The following is a 20,859-nucleotide window of genomic DNA, read 5'->3' on the forward strand; positions in this document are numbered from 1 at the left end:
GACGACCATGGGGGTGACAGGGGTAACTAAGCTGCCCCCCTGTGCCAGGGGATGACGTGGGGAGGGTCCAGGGGGGGGTCATCGGGGGTCCCACCAGCGTGACATTTCCAACTGGGACAATAAATCGGGGGCGCAGCCTCATTTTTTCTTTATTGTCCCCCGAAAAGATCCTCGTTGTACACGACCTGCGAGCGCTTGTCCCGGTGTGAGCCCTTGGCGCTGTTCTTCACCGCTGGGGGGGTGGGAGGAAAAGGGGGTGTCAGGGAACTGCGGGGGACCCCGGGGGGGGGCTGTGGATGCGCCCCCCCCACCCCTTTCTTTATGAGAAATCTTCATTTTGGGGGCATGTTCTTGTACAGGTGTCTCACTTGCTGGGGGTCATACCAGCCCCCCCGAGGGACACACCCATCACGCCCCCCCCTTTGTGGGACCCCACTCTACCCTCCCCATGTCCTCCCCCGAGGGACCTACCTGTCACCCCTCCCACCCTGTGGGACCCCACTCCGCCCTCCCCATGTCCCCCCCCCCCACCTTTGCCCCCTGCCCGGCACTCACCCAGGGACCCCCAGAGCGATTTCCCGGTGGCTGCATCCAGCAGCAGCTGCTTGCGGGCGATGCTGACCTTGAGCTGCACGTCCTGCACCACCGCCCCGTTCAGCTGGGGGGGACACGGGGGGGTCAGGGGTGCGGGGGGGGGCAGGGACCCCCCAAACTCCTCAGGACCCCCCCAGGGCCCCCCGGGCCTCCCCCACCTCTGCGATGGCCTGGTCGGCCGACTCCATCTTCTCGTAGGTGACAAAGGCGCAGCTGGGGGGGGGGGGGGGGGGGGAGAAGGACAGGAGGGGGTGAGTGGGGTCACAACAGGCCACGCCTGAAGGCACACCCCATTTGGCCACACCCCATCTGCCCTGCCCATGCCCCAGGTGGTGTGCCCAGCTCATGGCCCCACCCACAACCCTTAGCCCCACCCCAACCCGACTCCACCCACAGCCCCTAACCCCACCCCAGCTCATAACCCTTCCCACAACCCTTAGCCCCACCCCAAACCTGTAGCCCCACCCCCAATCCATTGCCCTGCCCACAACTCCTAGCCCTGCCCACACCGGACTCCACCCACAACCCTTAGCCCCACCCCAGTTCCACCCACAACTCAGCCCCACCCACAAACTGTGACGCCACCAAAACATTAAACCCACTCCTCACTCCTGGCTCCACCCACAGCCCTTAGCCCCTCCCCAAGCCCTTAGCTCCACCAACCCCTGGCCCCACACCCCTCCCGGCCCCGCCCCTCCCAGCCCCGCCCACTTGCGGGGGCTGTCCATGGAGAGGTCGATGATGGCTCCGAAGGGGCCGAAGGCTCCGCGCAGCAGCTCGGGGCTCAGCTCCGCTCCGTACACGTACAGCGTGTTCCCCTTCCGAGGGGGGCGGCGTTCGGGGAACGAGTCCGACCCTGTGGGGGCACACGGGGGGCTCGGGGGGGCACCCAGGCGTCCGGGACCCCCCCCCGACCCCCAGGGGGAGGGACCCTTCCGGGGATCCCGGGAGCTGGGAGCCCCCCTGCCCACAGCACCCCAGGGTCCGGGACGCCCCCCCCGAGACCCCTGGGTCGTCTCCCCCCCCCCAGCACCCTGGGGTGCAGGACCCCCCTGGGACCTCCCCCCAGCACCCAGGGACCTGGGACACCCCTCCCCCAGACCCCTGGGGACCCTCCCAGTGTCCAGCATTGCCCCCACGATCCTCCCCCAGCACCTCAGGGTCTGGCCCCCCCCGGGCCCTGCCCCACCCCACCCCCCCCGTACTGCGGAAGACCCCGTCCCGCTCCCGGCTCCGCTCCTCCGGCTCCGGCTCCTGTTCCCAGTCCAGGCGTCGCTCCCCCCGCTCAGGGGGGTCCCCCCGGCTCCCCCCACCCTCTGGTTCCCGCAGCCGCTCGCTGGCGCTCACGAAGCTGTGGGGAGAGGGCATGGGGGGGGGGGGTTAGCTGTGTGGGGTGCTCCCAGAGCAAAAAGAGGGGGGGGCCAGGGGGTTCCCCACTCACCTCTCATACAGCGATTTCCTCTGAGGGCGGCGCGACTGCAGGGATAAGGGGAGGGAGGAGGCTGGTAACAGGGAGGGACCCCGGCGTCTGGGCCCCCCCCAATTCCAAGGGGACCCCCCCGCTCAAAAGGGAGCCACCTCCCACCCCCCCAGGGGTCCGGTACCTCCTGGGAGTCGTCATCAGCGGAGATGCTGCGTTGGAAAGGCTGGAACGTGGGGGTCGGGCCCTTCTCGGGGTCCTGGGGGTGGGACATAGGGTGAGGGGGGGCCCAAACCTCGGGGGAGGCTTCAGGGAGCAGTGGGGGGTATTTGGGGGAGTCCCGGGGGGGTACAAGGGGTCTGGGGGCGGATTGTTGGGGTTTGGGGGGACGGTGGGAGCGCAGGGAGGGCTGTGGGACTCCGGGGAGGGCAGGGGGGAGCAACAGGGCACCCTGGGGGGGTTTGGGGGAGCCTCAGGGCCTCTGGGGGGGTGTCTGGGAGTGTCCCCAAGGGGGGGGGGGGGGGCGGCTAGGGTAGCCCCAAGGAGGGGGCTGGGTGGGGTCCCAGGAATATCCAGACCCGTTGGGGGGTGTCTGGGTGGCACAGAGGAGTAACAGGGAGGTTTGGGGGTGTCTGGGGGGGTCCAGGGATGTCCCCCTGCATTGGGGCTCCCCACCTTGAGCTTCCCCTCGAGGGTGCGGGACCGTTTGAACCCTGAGTTCTTGTTCTCAGCCTTGATGGCGCTGATGGCCCCTGACTTCACCAGCAGCTTCGCCTGCTCTGTGGCTGTGGCCGTGTCCACAGGGGGCTGGTCCGACATGGCTGGGGGGGGTGAACCCGGGGTGAGGGGTTGTCAGACCCCCAAAGGGGGCGACCCCCCCCCCCCCCACGGGGACCCCGGCAGCTGGGGAGTGGTGTGAGGCTCCTGGAAGATCCCCCTCCCCATGGGGACCCCGGTGTTGGGGGGAGGACACATGGGACACCCCCAGGAAGCCCTCCGCCAAGGGGACCCAGGCATCTCGTGGGGAGGCCCCCCCTTCCCCACGGCGACCTTGGTGTTGGCGGGGGGGACATGGGACACCCCAGCATCCAGGAGACCCCCCCAGGGGACCCAGGCATCCATCCTTCCCCACAGGGCCCCTTCTCACAGCGTTTGATGCCCCCCTGGTTGCTCTGCCCGGCCGAGCTCTGCTGCTTCTTCAGTGCCAGCAGCGCCTTTTTCTGGGGGGGGATTGGGGGGGTGTCAAGGCGGGCCAGGACGCCCCCAGTCCCATAGGACCCCCCCGATAGCCCACCATGGCTCCCCCATAGTCCATCGTATCTCCCCGGCCCCATGGAGCCCCCCCCAGCCCCCAAATACCCCGATAGCTCTGTGCCCCCCCCCCCCCCCCCGAGCCCCCCCATATCCCTGTGTCCCCCCAGCCCCACAGCCTCCCCATACCCCCACGGCTCCCCATAACTCCCCAGCCCCCCTCCCGACCCCACGGCCCCCCCCAGCCCCCGATATCCCCCCCCCCCCAGCCCCCACCTTCTTCCGTAGCTTGGCGAAGCGCTTCTGCAGGGCCTCCTCCTCCTCCGTCAGCCCCGGGGGCAGCGCCAGCATGGTCGGGGGACGCGGGGGAACACGAGTGGGGGCCGGGGGGGCGAGAGATCAGGCGGTTTCCGTGGCAACGGCGCAGGCCGCAGCGGGGAGGGAGGCGGGAGGAAGCGGCACCTTCCCGGAAGGCAGCGCGGCGGCCCTGCGTGTCCCTCACCGCCACCCGTCCCGTGGCCCCGCCCTTATTTGCATATCGGCCGCCCGTTGGTTGGAGGAGGGTGCGGAGCCGCGCTGGTTGGCGGAGGCGGGGGGGGAAGCCGCCCGGCTGCCAGCATCACTTCCGCCCGGCGCTGAAGGCGGTGGCCCCGTGACCCGGAAGCGCTCCCGCCGCTGCGGCCCGCTGGCCGGGATGGAGCTGGAGCGGATCGGTGGGGCGGGGGGGACTCGGGGGGAGGGTCATGGGGGAGCTTGGGACGGGGGACTGAGGCAGATACGGGGCTCTGGGGGGGGTCAGGGCTGGTGGGGGGTTCTGGGGTGTCCCTGACCCCCCGCCCTCCTCCCCCAGCGCTGCCCCCCCGCGGGCCTCTGGAGCTGCCGCTGGCGCTGCTGGAGCTGGGCTGCGCCGGCCGCTTCGAGCTACTGACGGGACCCCCGGGGCCGGGGGAAGCCCCCCCGCCGCGGTCCACAGTGAGTGACCCCCCCCCCCCGCATCCCGATTCCATGCCGCCCCCCCCCCCCCTACGCCCTCCCTTTGGTTGAAGGCCCCCCCCCTACGGTGCCCCCCCGGCACCCCCGGTGGCCGTTGGGGGGGACACCCACGCACCCCCGTGCACCCCAACTCCCCCCCATCCCTTCAGCTGCCCCAGGGTCTGCCCCCCTTCACCCTCCCCCTGGTGTCGGAGCTGGAGCAGCGGTTTTTGGGGACCCCCGAGTGGCTGCCCCCACACCAGCATGAGCGGGCCCGCAGGTATTGGGGGGGGATGTCTCAGGGTGGGTTTGGGAGTGCTGCTTGAAGGCAGGGGGTCCCTTGGCTCGAGGGAGACACCCTGAAGCAGTGGGGAGGATCTTTTAGGGGGGGCTGGTTGAGGCTGGGGGGGGTGTCTGTGGGTTGTGGGGAGGGTCACAGGGTTTTGGGGGGGGCAGTGTGGGGGGGTTACAGCTGGGGGAGGGTGCCTGGGCTGTGGGTGGGTGATGGGGTGGGTTTGGGGGGGTCCCTGATCCCCCCCCTCATTATTTTGCCCCCCACCCCCCCTCCAGGTGCTGGCAGCGGGCACCGGAGCCCCGGGCCCTCTTTGCGCTGGAGCCCACCCCAGTGGCCGGAGGGCTGCGGGCCGAGCGGGACCCCCACAGCGGCGCCCTGAGGGGCTTCACTGAGGTGGGGGGGGCAGGTGGGGAGGGTGGGGGCGGCACCCGGACGCTGGGGTCCTTACCATGCCCCCCCCCCCCCCCCCTCAGGAGCTGCTGCCTGACGTGGGGCTCTCAGCCAAGAACTCGTTGTCGCTGCGCCGGGCCCCCGGCCCCCCTGGGCAGAGCCTGCGGGGCAATGCCACCAACTTCCCCTTCTGGCCAGGTAAAGCCCCCCCCAAATCCCTCTGGGACCTCTGCAAATCCTCTGGGGCCCCCCCAACCCCCCCCCCCCCGTGCCCCCCCAGGGGGTCTGGACGAGCCCAGCTTGGAGCAGATCCGCACCCACGGGGATGAGGAGGAAGATGTCGATTTTGAGACTGGTAGGAGCCCTCCCCCCACCCAGTTTGGGGTGTCCCCCGTTTTAAGGGTGTTTCCCACCCCCTTTTGAGGTGCGCCCACACTAATTTAGTCCCTTTACCCCCCCCCAGACCTGTTGGTGACTCCCCCCGGGCTGAAACGTGGTGTTGACTACAAACCCCCAGGTAGAGCAGTGCTGGGGTGGGTGGGTGGACCCTCATAATTTGGGGGGGGGTTCCCAGAGGGGGAAGGGGTGCTTTCACCCACTGGGGGGGGGGGGGGGCAGCTTTACCTCTGGGGGGGTAGTTTTGCCTGGGGGGGGGCAGAGCCCCCGTGGATGCAGGGCCCCCCATCTCACTCCCTGCCCAGCGGCAAGGGTGGGGGGGCCTCTGTCCCTCTCCAGCCTCTTGGAGACCCTCGACACGTTCGACCTGGGGGGGGACGAGGCCGAGGGAGGCTCAGGGGACACCCAGCCCCCAGCGGGGGGCAGCCCCCCACCTGCCCTGCGCCATGCCGACAGCCTGGAGGAGGTGCTGCTGAAGGTGGGTGCTGGGTGGGGGAGGGAATGAGGCGGGGGGGGGTCCTTGTGCTCCCTCATCACTTACTGCTCCCCCCCAGGAGGCGGTGGAGCCCCCCGCCCCCCCCCCCGGAGCCCCCAGAGGAGCAGTGGGCCATCCCCATCGACGCCAGCACCCCTGTGGAGGACTTTGACCAGCGCATCCCTGACCCCGCTTTCAAGGTCGGGGGGCCTTGGGGGGGCTTTGGGATATTGGGGGGGTTTGGGACATTGGGGGGGTCCTGGGGGGTCTTTCGGACATGGAGGGGGGAGGTCTGGACGGGTGGGAGGAGTTCTGGGGGTCCCTGAGCCTTGCTGGGGGGGCAGCAGAAGAGCCCCCGCAGGATTTTGGGGGCTGTTGGGGTGCTGGGGGGGGGGGGTTAAGTCTGGGGAGGGGGCACTGGGGGCTGGGGGGGGCCAGGGTTGAGGAATGTGGAGGCATTGGGGGGGAGCATTGGGGTGACAGGGAGCCCTGGGGAGGGTGTGGGGATCCTCAGGCGGGGGTTGGGGCAGTGCTGCCCCCCCACCCCACTGACAGTGCCCCCCCCCCCCCCCCCCAGTGGCCCTTTGTGCCCGACCCCTTCCAGCAGCAGGCTGTGCTGTGCCTGGAGCAGGGCCACTCGCTGCTGGTGGCCGCCCACACCTCGGCCGGCAAAACCGCCGTGGCTGAGTACGCCATCGCCCTGGCCCAGCGCCACATGACCCGGTGGGTCCCCGACAGCTTCAGGGGGGGGACTGGTGCCCCCCCGAAGGGCCCCAACACCGCCCTGGGGCCTTCTACTCTCTTCAGTCCCCTCTCAGTGTCAGCCCGAGGTCTGCAAGATGCCTTGCTGCGTTCTGATGTCCCCCAAAACCTCTCCCTGCAGCCTTCAGGAGGCCCTGAAGTGCCCTAAGACCCCGTTGGGCTCCTCTGGCCTCAGGGTCCCTCCAAAATGTCCCCAAAGCCACTCCTGGGTGTCCCCAAATCTTCCCTGGAACCCCCAAACCTTCCCAGGGGGTCCCAAAACTTCCCCAGCACTCCCCTGACCCATCTGCATCCACCCTGGGCTCATTTCATTTCTACTGACTCCTGTCTCTGGCTCTCCCAAATCTCTCTGGGGTTCCCCAAATCCTGTCTGGGCCCACCCTGATCTTCTTATGGCCCCCCCCACCAAAATCTCACTGTGGGGCCTCAACCCCCCCGGGGGTCCCCAGATCCTCTCTGGCCCCCCCCAAACCTCCCCAAATCCTCTCTGAACCCCAAATCTCTCAGCACTCCTGTGCTCCTTCCTGGCCCTCCCCCAGTTCCCAGTGCCCCCCTCCCTCCCCATGGGACGTCATGGGGGGTCTGACCCTCCCCCCCGGTGCCCTTCAGGACCATCTACACCTCCCCCATCAAGGCACTCTCCAACCAGAAGTTCCGGGATTTCAAGATGACATTTGGGGACGTGGGTCTGCTGACGGGGGATGTGCAGCTGCGCCCCGAGGCCTCCTGCCTCATCATGACCACCGAGATCCTGCGGTGAGCCCTGGGGGGAGGGGGGCCTGAGGGAGGCTGGGGGGGCCCTGGCACCCCAAATTTCACACCCAGCCCTCCCCCCCGCCCCAGATCGATGCTCTACAACGGTTCCGATGTCATCCGGGAGCTGGAGTGGGTCATTTTCGATGAGGTGCATTACATCAATGATGCTGAGGTGAGGTGGGATCTGGAAAAGTTTGGGGGTGGTTTCAGGGGGGCCCCCTGACCCCCTGGACCTCCCCCCCCAGCGCGGCGTGGTGTGGGAGGAGGTGCTGATCATGCTGCCCGAGCACGTCAAGCTCATCTTGCTCAGTGCCACCATCCCCAACGCCCTCGAGTTCGCCCAGTGGGTCGGGTAGGTTGGGGGGTTGCTCTGGGGGGTTGCTAGGGGTCCTTGGGGTGGGTGTGGGGGGCTATGGGGTGTTTGGGGAGGGACTGGGGGGTGCTGGGGGTTCTTGGGGGGGACATGGGGGGCTGTGGGGTGTCTGGGGGAGGGCTGAGAGGGGCCTGGGGGGGTTCTGGGCGTGAGCCTAGGAGGCTATGGGGTGTCTGAAGGTGGCTGGGGGTCCCTATGAGGGTTATTGGGGGTCTGGGGGGCCATGAGCTTGTTGGGGTGCAGCTCTGTGGGAGGGGGCATAACAGCAATGGGGGGGCCTGGGGGGATGCTGGGGGTCCCTGGGTTGGGCACGGGGGGCCGGAGGGGGTGTGTGGGGCCTGCTGGGCTTGGAGGGGATGTTGGGGGGCTGGGGGGTGTTCGGGGCCATGAGCTGGTTAGGGGGCTGCTCTAGGGGGGGATAACAATGTGGGGCAATGACAGGGGGATCTGGGGGCATCACGGGGCTGAGGGGCGTGTGGGGCACATGGGGGGGGCGCGGGGACCCCTCACAGCCCTGTTTTGCCTGATTCTGTCCCGTCCCGCAGCCGCACCAAGCGCCGGCGCCTGCGGGTGATCAGCACGCGGCGGCGCCCGGTGCCTCTGGAGCATTTTCTCTACACCGGGAACAGCACCCGCACCCGCCACCAGCTCTTCCTTCTCCTTGACGCCCGCGGCAACTTCAGCACCCAGGGGTGAGCCCCATGGCGACCCACGGCTGCCCTGTCGCCGCCCCCACCCACCAGTACCTTGCTGCTGCCTCTGCAGAGGCCCTGTGGGGGTCTCACACAGGCTTGAGCAGGCCCTGCCCCATGGCCGGCCCCACAGCCACCTCCATAGAAAGGTCCTATACAGCCTTAGGCACACCTTGCCCCACAGCTAGCCCCGTAAAAGGGTCATATACAGCCTTAGGCACACCTTACCCCATAACGAGCCCCATAGGAGAATCATATATGGGTCTGAGAGAGTTTTGCCCCATGCCTGGCCCCATGGCAGCCCTGGGGTGGTGCTGCCCAGCCCTGAGCTGGCTCTGCCCCACGGCCAGTCCCATAGGAGGAGTCGATATAGGCCTGAGAGGGTTCTGCCCCACGTTTGGCCCTGTAATGGTCCTGGGGCGGTCCTGCCCTATAGCCAGCCCAATAGAAAGGTCCCTACAGCCCGAGGCACACTTTGCCCCGTAGCCAGCTCCGTTAACCAGCCCCACAGAGGTTCTGGGGTGGTCCTACGCAGCCCCGATCGGGCCCTGCCCCATGGCCAGCCCCAGAATCCTGGGGTGGTCCCGCTCAATGCCAGGGAGGTCCTGCCCCATGGCTGGCCCCACGGAGACCCTGGCGTGGCCCCACATGATCCAGAGCTGCTTCTGCCCGTCCCAGCTGCCGCCCTGGTGCTCCTCCCTCCCCAGGGGGAATGTGGGTCTCCCCGGCCCCCCAACTGCTCCCCCATCCACCAGCCCCACATTTGCCCCCCAGGTACTACGCGGCCGTGGAGGCCAAGAAGGAACGAACCAGCAAACACGCGCAGACCTTCGGAGCCAAGCAGCCTACCATGGGGGGCTCCGGCTCTGGGCAGGTTGGGGGGGGTGTTTGAGGGGCTTTGGGACAGGCTGGGGGGTCCTGCAGTGGGCCCCCCCCTACCCCATTGCAACACCCCTCACCCCATTGCACCCCCTCCCCAGGACCGGGGGGTCTGGCTGGCATTGCTGGGGCTGCTGCGGGAGCGGGAGCAGTTGCCGGTCGTTGCCTTCACCTTCTCCCGCAGCCGGTGCGACGAGCACGCTGACACGCTGGGCTCCCTCGACCTGGTCTCCAGCGCCGAGAAGGGTCGGATCCGGCTCTTCTTCCAGCGCTGCATCGCCCGCCTGCGCGGCTCCGACCGCCAGCTGCCGCAGGTGGGAGGGGCGGAGCGGGGGGTTGAGGGGCTGTAGGGGGGGCTCTGAGGGGAGCCGAAGGGATGTGGGGTTTCTGGGGGGGGCTGGAAGGGATGGGGGCGGTTCTAGAAGGGTTTAAGGGGGTGTGGGGAGTGCTATGGGGGGCTGGGAGGGATCCGAGGGGGGCCTGGGGGAGAGGCTGGAAGGAATGTGGGGGGTTCTAGAAAGGTTCAAGGTGATGTGGGGAACACTATGGGGGGCTGGGAAGGGTCTGGGGGGGGCTGGAAGGGATGGAGGGTTCTAGAAGGGTTTAAGGGGTTGTGGGGAGTGCTATGGGGGGCCGGAAGGGATCTGGAGGGCTCTGTGTGGGGGTAGAAGGGGTGTGGGGGGCTTCAGGGGAAGCCTGAAGTGCCAGGGGGTGCTCTGTGGGGGCTTGAAGGGACGTGTCGTCCGCCCCCCCAGGTGCTGCGCATGGCGGAGCTGCTGCAGCGCGGCATCGGGGTGCACCACGGCGGGGTGCTGCCCCTGCTCAAGGAGGTGGTGGAGATGCTTTTCAGCCAGGGGCTGGTCAAGGTACGCTGTGGGGCAGCCGTGGGGCTGGGGCGGCCACTTGGGGAGGGGCTCGCTGTGGGGCTGGGTGAGAGGTCCTGCGTCCACACGTGGGGCTCCCCTGCCCCATGATGGCCCCCCGGCCCCCCACATCTCCCCTCGGCCCCCCAGGTGCTCTTCGCCACCGAGACCTTCGCCATGGGGGTGAACATGCCGGCCCGCACCGTTGTCTTTGACTCCATCCGTAAACACGACGGCAACAACTTCCGTGATCTCCTGCCCGGTAAGGGGGTGGCTGTGGGGCAGCTGTGGGGCTGTGGGGCACCGCGGGGCAGCATTTGGGGTCTCAGTACCCGTCCTGTGGCAGCCTCCTACATGTGTGCCCAGGGGCGTATGTGCAGATGTGGGTGTTGTGGGGCAGGGTAGGTGCCGTGGGGCGGCTGTGGGGCAGGCTGTGGGTCTCAGGGCCCCCCCGCCTTCTCCCCCCAGGGGAGTACGTGCAGATGTCAGGGCGTGCGGGGCGGCGGGGGTTGGATTCCACCGGCACCGTCATCATCCTCTGCAAGGGGCCCGTGCCCGAGATGGCCGACCTGCACCGCGTGATGCTGGTGAGTCCCTGTGCGTCCCCCCACCCCGTGTCCGCAACGTGTCCCCCGCCGTGACCCTCCCCTCGCTGTGTCCCCCCCCAGGGCCGCCCAACGCGCCTGCAGTCCCAGTTCCGCCTGACCTACTCCATGATCCTCAACCTGCTGCGGGCCCAGGCGCTGCGTGTCGAGGACATGATGCGGCGAAGCTTCTCTGAGTTCCCCCTGCGGCGCGATGCCCCGGTACGGGGACACGGTGGGGGGACATGGGGACACCCCAGTATGTAGGGGACACCCAGGGGGTGGGCTAGTATGAGAACTGGGAGACGCTGGGACACCCCAGTATGGGGACTAGGGGACACTGAGACACCCTAGAACAAGGTTTGGGGGACATGGGGACACCCGAGTGCAGGAACTGGAGGACACCGGGGACACCCCCAGTGTGCAGGGACACCCAGGTGGTGGCCCAGTACAGGAACTGGGAGACACTGAGAGACCCCAGTACGGGAACTGGTGGATACTGGGTACACCCCAGTGTGCAGGGACATGTTCGTGTGCTCCGTGACGCCTCAACGTGGGGACTGGGAGACACTGGGACACCCTAGAACAAGGTTTGGGGGATGCTGGGGACATGGGGACACCCAGGTGCGGGAACTGGGGGACACTGGGACACCCCAGTATGGGAACCGGGGGACACTGGCGACACCCCAGTGTGCAAGGACACATCTGTGTGCCCTGTGGCACCCCAATATGGGAACTGGGGGACACTGGGGCACTCTAGAACAAGGTTTGGGGGATGCTGGGCACATGGGGACACACAGATGTGGGAACTGGGGGACACTGGGACAGCCTAGTACGGGAACTGGGGGACACTGGGGACACCCCAGTGTGCAGAAACACCTCCGTGTACCTTGTGACACCCCAGTAGAGGAACCAGGGGACACTGGGACACCCCAGTAATGGACAGGGGGATATGGGGAGACCCCAGTACAGGAACTGGGGGACCCGGTGCCCTCCCTGACCCTGTGCCCCCCCAGGCGCAGGAGCGGCGTGTGGCGGAGCTGCAGCGGGAGCTGGCAGCGCTGGGGGAGCCGGAGGCTGAGGGGGCCATGGCTGACCTGGCCCCCTACCACCGCGCCGTGCAGGGGCTGCGCCAGGCCCGCGCCCTGCTCCAGGTGGGATGGGGACCCTGGGGAGGGGGGACGGGGACCCTGGGTTGGGGGGATGGGACGGGGACCCCGGGGAGGGGGAACGGGATGAGAACAGGGACCCTGGGGGGAGGCTTCACCACATCGGGGTGGCACCAGGGTGGTGGGGACCCCATTTGGGGGTCCCGGGGGTCCCCTAGGGATACTGGGGGGTCTTGGGCAAACTGGGGGACACACTGGAGGGAGTCCTGGGCATACTGGGGGTCTCTATCTAATGACTGGGGGTCCCTGGGTGTCACCTCCATGGTGCTGGGGGTCTGGGGGGGGGTCTCTGGGTGCCCCTGGGATGATGTTGGGGGAGCAAGGGGTCCCGGGGGTCCCCATCTGACTGGGGGGTCCTGGCAGCGGCGCCTGGCAGAGTCGGTGGCGGGACTGCGGGCGCTGGCGCCCGGCCGGGTGGTGGTGGTCTGCACCCCCAAACACCGCAACGCGCTCGGCCTCATTCTCCAGGTACCCTCAACCTCCCCATCCCCGAACATCCCCACCTCGTCCCCCCACATCCCCCCCACCCCCATATCTTCTTCTCCCCAACACAAGGACCCCCCATGGGGGTCCCCTCATGCCCTGGGATCCCCCCTCACCCTTTGTCCCCCCCCAGGTGTCCTCAGAGGGGTCCAGCCGCACCTTTACCACGCTGGTGCTGTGCGAGAAGCCCCCTGAGCAGGGGGGGCCGGCGGTGGACCTCCCCAAAGTCCCCGATGTCCCCTACCCCGAGGACCTGCTGCTCACCAGGCTCTTTGTGCCCGAGGGTCTGCACCCCCTGGGGCTGGGGGGGTGTCCCCGGATGGCTGGGTCTCTTCTGGGGGGGTTGGGGGTCCCCCCTGGGGGAAGTGGGGGGGGTCCTGGATGTCTGGATCCCCACAGGAGGAGTTGAGGGTTCCCCAGCTGCCTGGGTCCCTCTCAGAAATGGGGCACCCCATGTACTTTGGGGTTGGGGCGGCCTGGTTGCCTGGGTCTCCCCGGGGTTTTGGGGGGGGTGGTCCCTGGATGCCTGGGCGTCCCCCCCCAGACACCTGGGTCCCCCCCCAGGTGCCTGCGGCCATGTGCTGGAGAAGCTGCAGCCCGGGGACATCGCGGGGGTCACGGCCAAGACCCTGCGGGTGAACCCTGAGAGGCTCCTGCAGGAGCTGCGCCCCCGCCAGGGCCCCCGTCCCAGGTGTGGGGGGGATGGGGATGGGTTGGGGGGTGAACTTGGGGTCCCCAAGAGGGTTTTGGGGTCCCCAGGGGTGTGTGTGAGATCTGAGAGTGCTCTTGGGGGGGGGGGGGGGGTTCCTGATTTTGGGGTCCTTGGGGGCGTCTTCCAGGGGTTTCCAAGAGTGTGTGGGGTCCTTGGGGGGGTTCTTCCTGGTTTTGGGGTACTTTGGGGATCTCTTCACAGTTTCGGGGTCCTGGGGGGCGTCTCTATGGGTCTTTGGCTCCCTGAGGGAGGGGGTTACCCCCACTTTGGGCTTGCTGGGAGGGGTTCTGTGAATGTTGGGGTCCCTGGGTGGGGGGTTCTGTAGATGCTGGGATCCCTGGGGGAGGGGGGTTCTCCCCCATTTTGGTGTCTCTGGGGGGATTCTCCCCCATTTTGGGGTCGCTAGGGGGGCCTCAGGGGTCCCTGGTGTTTCCCCCATTGTGGTGTTTCCCCCCCCGACCCCCATCCCCCCCCAGATCGGAGCCCCCTGGGATGGAGGTGGGGGCAGCGGTGCAGGAGCTGGCCCGGCTGGCGGGGGGGCCCCCGGGGGGGCTCCCCCTGCTCGACCCGGTGGGGACCTTGCAGCTGCGGGACCCCGAGGCCGTGGAGGCGGCCACCCGTGCCCGGACCCTGGCCGCCTCGCTGGGCTCCTTCCAGTGCGTCCACAGCCCCCGCTTCCCCCAGCAGGTACTGGGCAGGGTCCGGGGGAGGTGTGGGGGGGAGCTCGGGGCCCCCCCTCACCCCTCTGTCTCCCCCCAGTACACCCAGTTCGCCACCCGCCAGGAGCTGCTGGAGCAGTTGGAGCATCTCCAGTTCCTGCTGTCGGACCAGTCGCTGCTGCTGCTGCCCGAGTACCACCAGCGTGTGGCCGTGAGTGCCCCCCCCCGCCCCGTGCCCCCTGGCATCCCCTTGTGTTCCACCCAGTGTCCTCTGGGACCCCCCTGGGTCCCCAGGTCACCCTAAAGCTGAGCCATGTGGGCAGGGGCTCCCCACATGCCCCTCTGCATCCCCCCAGGTGCTGTGATCACTGGGGTACGTGGACAGGGTGGCCCCCGTTTCCCCACATCCTCCCCCCAGGTGCTGCGATCACTGGGGCACGTGGATGGGGTGTCCCTGCATCCCCCCGTGCCCCCCCCCCCCCAACCTCTCCTGTCCCCCCCAGGTGCTGCGGGCGCTGGGGTACGTGGCAGAGGGGGGGGGCGGTGGCGCTGGGGGGTCGCCTGGCCTCCCTGCTGAGCACCCACGAGCTGGTGCTGACCGAGCTGCTGCTGGGGAATGTCCTGGCCCCCCTGCGCCCCGAGGAGAGCGTCGCCCTGCTCTCCTGCATGGTCTGCCAGGGGCGGGGGGAGGCCCCCCCCCATGTGCCCCCCGCCCTCCATCAGGTACTGGGGTTCCCCCAGGTATCGGGGTCCTGGGGGCTTGGGGGGGGGTCCTGCTCTCCTGCATGGTCTGCCCATTGTGGGGGGAGCCCCCTGGGCAGGTCTGCTTTGGTGGGGGGGGCAGTGGGTGTCCCTGGGGCTGTGGGGTGGAGTGGGGGGTCCTGGAGGCTGGGGTCCCTTGGGGTGAGGGGGGTGGTGGAGTGGGGGTCCCCCAGATGCTGGAGTCCCTGGGGTTTTGGGGGCAGCTGTGGAGTGGAGTGGAGGGTGCCAGACACTGGGGTCTCTCAGGGGGTGGGGGTCCCTGACTTGGGGTCCCCTATGCCCCCCTCAGGGGATGGAGCAGGTGCGGGCGGTGGCGCAGCGCGTGGGGCAGCTGCAGCAGGAGTGCGGCCTCAGCCAGAGCGTCGAGGAGTTTGTCGAACAGTTCAGCTTCAGCCTCGTCGAGGTCGTCTACGAGTGGGCCCGTGGCATGGTGAGACCCCCGGGAACACACCCAGGCCCCCGCTGAGACCCCCTAGCACCCCCAGGACCCTCCCTGGGGACCCTCCAACTTCAGCCCTGAGACCTTCGTCTCCCCTGATGTACCCCCCCTGCCCCGTGTCCTGGTCCTCCCTTGTGCTGTGGGGCTCCATGACTGCCTCCCCGTCCCCCCAGCCCCCCCCCCCCCCATCCCCACTGACCCCCCCCACTCTCCCCTGTTCCCTTGCCACCCCATCCCTGTGGTCCCCCCCATTCCCTTGTCCCCACTGTTCCCCCCTCTTCCCCATCCCTGGGCTCCCCGCAGTTCCCCCATTCCCCCAGCCCCATGGTCCCCCCTGTCCCGTCCTGGGGGTCCCCCCACTCATTCCCCTGTGTCGTGTCCCCCCCCTGCAGCCCTTCGCGGACATCGCCCGGCTGGCGGCAGTGCAGGAGGGGGCCGTCGTTCGCTGCATCCAGCAGCTGGAGGAGATGTGCCGGGAGGTTCGCCAGGCCGCCCGGCTGGTGGGGGAGTCCGCGCTGGCCGCCAAGATGGAGGCCGCCTCCAACATGATCAAGCGCGACATCGTCTTTGCCGCCAGCCTCTACACCCAATAAAGGCTTTATGTGTGCCCCCACACCAGCCTTCGGTCTCGCCGACCCCCCCAGTGCCACATGGGGCCTCTGGAGTCACCCGAGGGGTTCAGCCCAGCCCCCCCAGCATCCCTTAAGTGCCCCCTTGGGGCCACATGGTTCAGCCCGTGTGTCCCCCCAGTTGCTCCACATTGTTCAGTCTGTTCCCCCCATCACTGCACCTGCCTGGTTCATCCCAATCCCCCCCCCCCCCCCGTTGGCCCTATGTGGTTCCGTCCACCCCCACCCCCCATTGACTCCACGTGGTTCAGTCCTTTCCATCACCCCACGTGGTTTAGTCCGTCCGTCCGTTCCCCCGCATCGCCCCGCGTGGTTAAACCGGTTCCTCCCCCCCATTGGCCCCACGTGGTTTAGTCCGCCCGTCCCCCACGCACATGGTTCAGCCCGTTTCCCCCTCCCGCTTGGCTCCGCCCCGGGCCGCCCGCGCGCGCCAGATCCTTTCGGGAAGCCCCGCCCCGTAGCCTCCAGCCACGACCCCGGCCCGGCGTCGCCCCGCCCTCCGTCGGTGACGCTCGCGCGTCATCAGAGCGCGCCGGAGGGAGGGAGAGGAGGAAGCGGCGCCGCTCGCCCGGGGTAGGGGCGGCTCGACGTCATCAGCGGGGGCCCGCCGGGGCCGGTGTGGGGCAGCGCCGTCGGGCGCTCGGCCCTCTCCGCCCCCCCCAGCCCCATGGGCCGCCGCCGCCGCCTCCTCTGCGACACCCTCGAGGCCAAGAGGCACCGCCTGGAGCCGCCGCCGCCGGAGGAGCCGCGGCCCGACGGTACCGGGGACGGAGGACGGAGGCGGGCGGGACACACACACGGACCTGGGGGGGCCCCACTCGGGTACCACAGCACCCCGCCCTCCCCCCCCCCCCCCCCCGCAGGCAGCCCGGGGTCGGTGGAAGCGGCGCTGCGGGACGTGGCCGCGCTTTTCCCGCGGGGGCTCTTCGGGGACGCGCTGCCCCCTCTGGTCCTGCGCCATCAGCTCTACAGCCTGGTGAGCGACCGCACCGCCGTGGACCGGCACCTGGTGAGACCCGACCCGGCACGGGGGGATCCCACCCCCGCCCAGGGCCGCCGAACCCCCCTCCCCGACCTCCCCTTCCGACCCCCACAGAACCACCTGAGGGACGAGGGACGCATCCGGCTGCTCCACCTGGGCCTGGGCGCTGACACGCTGGGGGTTGTCTTCGTGGAGCCCTACAAGGAGAAGGTCGGGGGGGGGGGGGGGCTGAGGGGGGGGGTGGGGTTTGGGGCCCCCCATGACCCCCCCCTTGCACACCCCCCTCCAGGTGCTGGCAGCGGTGGCGGGGACCCCCCAGGCGGGGCTGGTGCGGCGGTTCCTGGATTCGGCTGTGGCTGCCTGCCCCGAGCTCAGCTATGAGCAGAGCCGCATGCGGGCGCTGGGCTTCGAGGACGGAGACGTCACGTACGGGAGGGACGTGCGGCTGGGGATGGTGGTCTGGGGGGGCGGGGCCCCCACGGTGGGGCTGGGGTGGCTGCAGAGGACCCTGAGGAGGGTTTGGGACCCCCAGGGAGTTGGGGTCCGCCGGGGGCAGCGTGGGGCCAAGCTGGGACCCCCAGGGTGGGTCCTGCCACCCCCACCATGGATCCTGCCCCCCAGCATCTCCCCTGTGTCCCCTCCCCAGGCAGCTGGTGGCCGCTGGGGTGCTGACCGTGCGCGACGCCGGGAGCTGGTGGCTGGCGGTGCCGGGGGTCGGGCGCTTTGTCCGGGCCTTCGTCCGTGGTGCGTGAGGACCCCCGACCCCCTCGGGGACCCAAAACCCCCAGGCCCCCCTGAGCCCCCCAAGTCTGTGGGTCGTGCCCTGCTCCCTGCCCCTCTATGGGCTCTCCTGCCCTTTGGGACCTCCCACAGGAGTCCCCAGCTCGCAGAGTGGGGGGGTCCCCCTCAAACCCTTGGTGACCCCCGACTTCTGACCCTGCAGGGCGCCAGGCACTGCTGGGCGTGGTCCGCCGGTCACGGCACCGGGAGGTGCTTCTGCGGGAGCTGCGGCAGCGAAGGGCCCCCCCGGGCGCCCGCCTGGGGGTCGGGTACCTCCTGCACGACCTGCTGGGGGCCCAGCTGCTGCGCAGGTACCCCCCCCCCCGACCCTAACCCCTGTGTGACCCCTGACCCCTGTGTGACCCCCAGGGACCCTCTGTGTGACCCCGAGGTGATACCTGATCTGTGGGTGCCCCCCCCCCGACACTGGGTGAGCCTTGACCCACGTTTGCCCCCACCCGTGTGACCCCAGGTGATCCCTGTATGCCCCTTCTGTGACCCCCAGACCCCTGTATGACCCCTGACCCGGGGCCAGGCGTTGACCCCTCCCCTCCCCTCCCCCACAGCGTCCCCACCACCTCGGGGCCGATGCTGCGATTGGCCGAGCCCTGACCAGACGCTTCCCAGCATGCAACGGGGCCTCGTGGACCAAGGGGGTGTGGCCACGTCTTCCGCGAGGCGGCGGGGTCAAGGCGGACCCCACCCTTCCAAAAGGGGTGTGGCTGAGAGCCATCTCAGCCCCGCCCCCTCCGAGGGTGGCCCCGCCCTCCTGCGGGCCGGGGTTTCCGGGGTGGGCCGGGCTGGGTGGTGGGAGCGAAAAAGTGCATTAAAAGTGTTTTTGGGTTTTTTTTCCCCCTCTCCCCACCACAAAATTCGCCGTTTTTCGCTGGTGGGCCCCGCCGCTCTCCTTCCGGGCGTTGCCGCTTTAAGGCTTGGCCCCGCCCTCTCAGCGCGGCGGGCGGTGGCACGTGACGGTGGCGCCTTAAAGGGGCCGCGATGGGTCCGGGCCGGCTCCTCCCGGGGCTGCTCCTGGCGATCGGCGCCGCCGCCCGCTGGGCCGCGACCCCCGAGACGGTACCGGGGGGGGGGGGGCTTCGGGGAAGGGGGGGGGCAGGACCCTCCCGCACCCAACCCCCCACATCTCGGGGTCCCCCAAATTCCCCCCCCACAGGGCCCCCCGGGTCCCCCGTTGCCCCCACCGCCCCCTTTTGCCCCCGACCGATGCCCCCCCCCCCCGAGCCCCCTGCCTCCCCATTTGTCCCCCCTTCACCCGCCCGGCCCCCTCGATGGCCCCCACGTTCCCCCAGAGCCCCCCCCGTAGCCCCTGCAGTGCCCCCCAATATCCCCCAGTGCCCCCAACACTCGCTCTTGTCCCCCATTGATGCCCCCCCGACTCCCCCCAAGCCCCTGGAGCCCCTCAGTGCCCCCACCAGGCCCTCAGTGCCCCCCTGTAGCCCCACAATGACCCCAAAGTCCCCTTCTACCCCCCAGGGCCCCCCAGTGCCCCTTAGCCCCCTTTCTTGCTCCCCACTAATGCCCCCCCAACACCTCCAAAGCCCCCTGGCCCCCCACTTGAGCCTCCCAATACCCTCTATAGCCCCTCCAGTGATGCCTAAAGCCTCCCCTATGCCCTCCAGGGCCCCCCAGTGCCCCTTAGCCCCCCCTTTTGCTCCCCATTAACGGCCCCCCTGACTCTGTCTTCCCCCTGTCCCCCCCCAGGTGCGCCCGCGGGTGGTGCGGGAGCAGCTGCTGTGGGTGAGCGGGGAGGGTCGCGGGGGGGTCCACACCTTCCGGGTGCCGCTGGTGGTCGTCACCCCCGGGGGGGCCCTGCTGGCCTGCGCCGAGGGGCGCAAGCGCTCGGCCGCTGATGTGGGGGCCAAGGTCATCGCCTGCCGCCACTCTCCCGACGGAGGTGGGGGGGCTTCCTGGGGGGGGGGGGGTCTGGGAGGTGTTTGGGGGATCCTGGGAGTGTCGGCGGGGGGGTCTGGGGGGCGTTGAGTTGTTCCAGGGGGGTCGGAGAGATCTTTTGGGTGTTTTAGGGGAATCTAGGAGGATTGGGGGGGGGGACTAAGAGATCCGAGAGGTTCAGGAGGGCAAAAGATCTTTGGGGTGTTTTGGGGAGGTCGGGGAGGGCCTTGGGGGAATGAGAGGTTCTTGCGGGGGGTCAGAAAGATCTTTGGGGGGATCTGGGAGAGCACTGAGGGGTCTGAGAGGTCTTGGAGGGGGCTTTGGGGGGGTCTGAGAGCTCCTGGGAGGGGTCGCAGGGGGTCTGTGGGGGAGGTTGTGGGGGTCCATGGGGGCTCCTGGGGGGCCCCTGTTGGACATGGGAGAGTCCTGAGAGTTTGGGGGTCCTGGGTGGTGCCTTGGGGCTCTCGGGGGGGATCCGGGGGGGTGGCAGCCTTGTAGGGGGCTGGGGGTGGGTCAGGGGGTCCGGGCATTGTCTGACCGTGTGCTCCCCCCTCCCCCCCCCCCCCCCCCCCCCCCCCCCCCCCCAAGGCGCGACGTGGGGCCCGACACGGGTGGCAGCGGACGACGGCTCGGCGGGGGATGGGCTGAGCCTGGGGGCGCTGGCGGTGGCGGGGGGGGAGGTGCTGCTGCTCTTCGCCCGCTGCGCCCACCCCCCCCAAGCCTGCGGCCCCCCCAGCACCCACCTCCTGCGCAGCCGCGACGGCGGCCGCTCCTGGGGGCCCCCCCAAAACCTCTCGGGGGTCGTCGGTAATGAAGTCTTCGCCCCCGGGCCCGGCTACGGCATCCAGGTATAGGGGGGGTCGGGCGGTGGGCAGGTGTCCCGAGGGGGGGGTCACCCAAAGGTCTGGGGGGGGACACGGCCAGGCATTCAGAGAGGGGTGGGGGGACCCAAGCGCCTGGGAATGCGGTGGGGGGGGAGGCTGGCGGGCATGGATCTGTGAGGACCTGGGGGTCCGGGGGGATCCTAGGTGTGTGTGTGTCGTTCCCCCTCCCCAGAAGCAGCGGGCGCCAGGGCGGGGGCGCCTGGTTTTCTGTGGCCACGGGACGCTGGAGCGGGACGGGGTCTTGCTGCTGCTGAGCGACGATGGGGGGCAGCACTGGCGGCGGGGGGGGGCTCTGCCCGCCATCCCCTTTGGAGCCCCCCGCCACCCCCGCGACTTCACCCCCGACGAGTGCCAGGTGGGGGGGAACTCGGGCGTCCAGGGGTGGGGGGGTCTGCGGCACTGGGGGTCTCTCCCTGGAGACCCAGGTGACTGGGGATGGGGGGGGCACCCTGGTATCTGCGGGTGGAGGGGGAACAGTGGTACTTGAGGTAAGTCCAGGGCTGTGGCGGGGGGGTCTCCCTGGGGACCCAGACGTCCAGAAGCCCCCCCGAAGGGACCCAGGCATCTGGGAATGGGGGGGGACCCCAGTATCTGGGGGGGCAGGGCAATGGGGGTCTCTCTGGAGACCCAGGGGTCTGGGGAGGACACCCTGGCAGCCGGGGCGGGGAACGATCCAGGTATCCGGGGAGGACCCAGGGGTGTGTGTGGGGGGTACCAGGTGTCGGGGGGGACCCAGGGGTGTGGGGGGTT

At 69.6% G+C, this 20,859-nt stretch overlaps 4 protein-coding genes across 5 annotated transcripts; 3 read left to right on the top strand and 1 right to left on the bottom strand.

The window, feature by feature from the left end:
* Positions 1-124: 124 nt before the first annotated feature.
* NELFE (negative elongation factor complex member E) lies at positions 125-3,784 on the bottom strand. Its single transcript, XM_049793014.1, has 10 exons — positions 3,542-3,784; positions 3,162-3,234; positions 2,690-2,835; positions 2,199-2,273; positions 2,036-2,070; positions 1,800-1,945; positions 1,306-1,450; positions 753-807; positions 556-658; positions 125-232 (listed from the first exon to the last, which is right to left on the bottom strand). The coding sequence occupies exons 1-10, from the start codon at positions 3,614-3,616 to the stop codon at positions 150-152; spliced, it is 936 nt and encodes a 311-aa protein (XP_049648971.1). The 5' UTR covers positions 3,617-3,784; the 3' UTR covers positions 125-149.
* A 135-nt stretch (positions 3,785-3,919) lies between these two features.
* SKIC2 (SKI2 subunit of superkiller complex) lies at positions 3,920-15,572 on the top strand. Its single transcript, XM_049792782.1, is given in 30 exon segments — positions 3,920-3,978; positions 4,116-4,237; positions 4,408-4,517; positions 4,808-4,925; positions 5,006-5,120; positions 5,203-5,277; positions 5,386-5,439; positions 5,624-5,807; positions 5,885-5,993; positions 6,371-6,516; positions 7,165-7,311; positions 7,399-7,483; positions 7,557-7,663; positions 8,230-8,376; positions 9,151-9,250; positions 9,357-9,569; positions 10,011-10,121; positions 10,269-10,380; positions 10,587-10,705; positions 10,787-10,924; positions 11,719-11,856; positions 12,235-12,339; positions 12,488-12,638; positions 12,919-13,045; positions 13,543-13,753; positions 13,826-13,936; positions 14,229-14,258; positions 14,260-14,448; positions 14,777-14,917; positions 15,319-15,572. Coding segments are annotated over 30 exon segments (3,735 nt in total). The 5' UTR covers positions 3,920-3,959; the 3' UTR covers positions 15,520-15,572.
* Positions 15,573-16,095: 523 nt separating this feature from the next.
* Positions 16,096-18,015, top strand: STK19 (serine/threonine kinase 19). Of its 2 annotated transcripts, none has more exons than XM_049793046.1 (7): positions 16,096-16,313; positions 16,419-16,531; positions 16,652-16,747; positions 16,827-16,963; positions 17,184-17,281; positions 17,481-17,628; positions 17,884-18,015. In XM_049793046.1, exons 1-7 carry the CDS (start codon positions 16,223-16,225, stop codon positions 17,927-17,929), a joined length of 729 nt encoding a protein of 242 aa, XP_049649003.1. In that variant the 5' UTR covers positions 16,096-16,222; the 3' UTR covers positions 17,930-18,015. The 2 variants fall into 2 exon arrangements, with proteins under 2 accessions (XP_049649003.1, XP_049649002.1); XM_049793045.1 differs by having other exon boundaries at positions 16,101-16,313; positions 16,419-16,564.
* Positions 18,016-18,293: 278 nt separating this feature from the next.
* On the top strand, positions 18,294-20,748 carry NEU1 (neuraminidase 1). Its single transcript, XM_049793020.1, has 4 exons — positions 18,294-18,391; positions 19,037-19,229; positions 19,814-20,073; positions 20,282-20,748. Exons 1-4 carry the CDS (start codon positions 18,314-18,316, stop codon positions 20,594-20,596), a joined length of 846 nt encoding a protein of 281 aa, XP_049648977.1. The 5' UTR covers positions 18,294-18,313; the 3' UTR covers positions 20,597-20,748.
* The last annotated feature ends 111 nt before the right edge of the window (positions 20,749-20,859 follow it).

This window comes from Accipiter gentilis, chromosome 36 (genome assembly GCF_929443795.1).
Source record: "Accipiter gentilis chromosome 36, bAccGen1.1, whole genome shotgun sequence".
Classification (NCBI taxonomy): Eukaryota; Metazoa; Chordata; class Aves; order Accipitriformes; family Accipitridae; genus Astur; species Astur gentilis.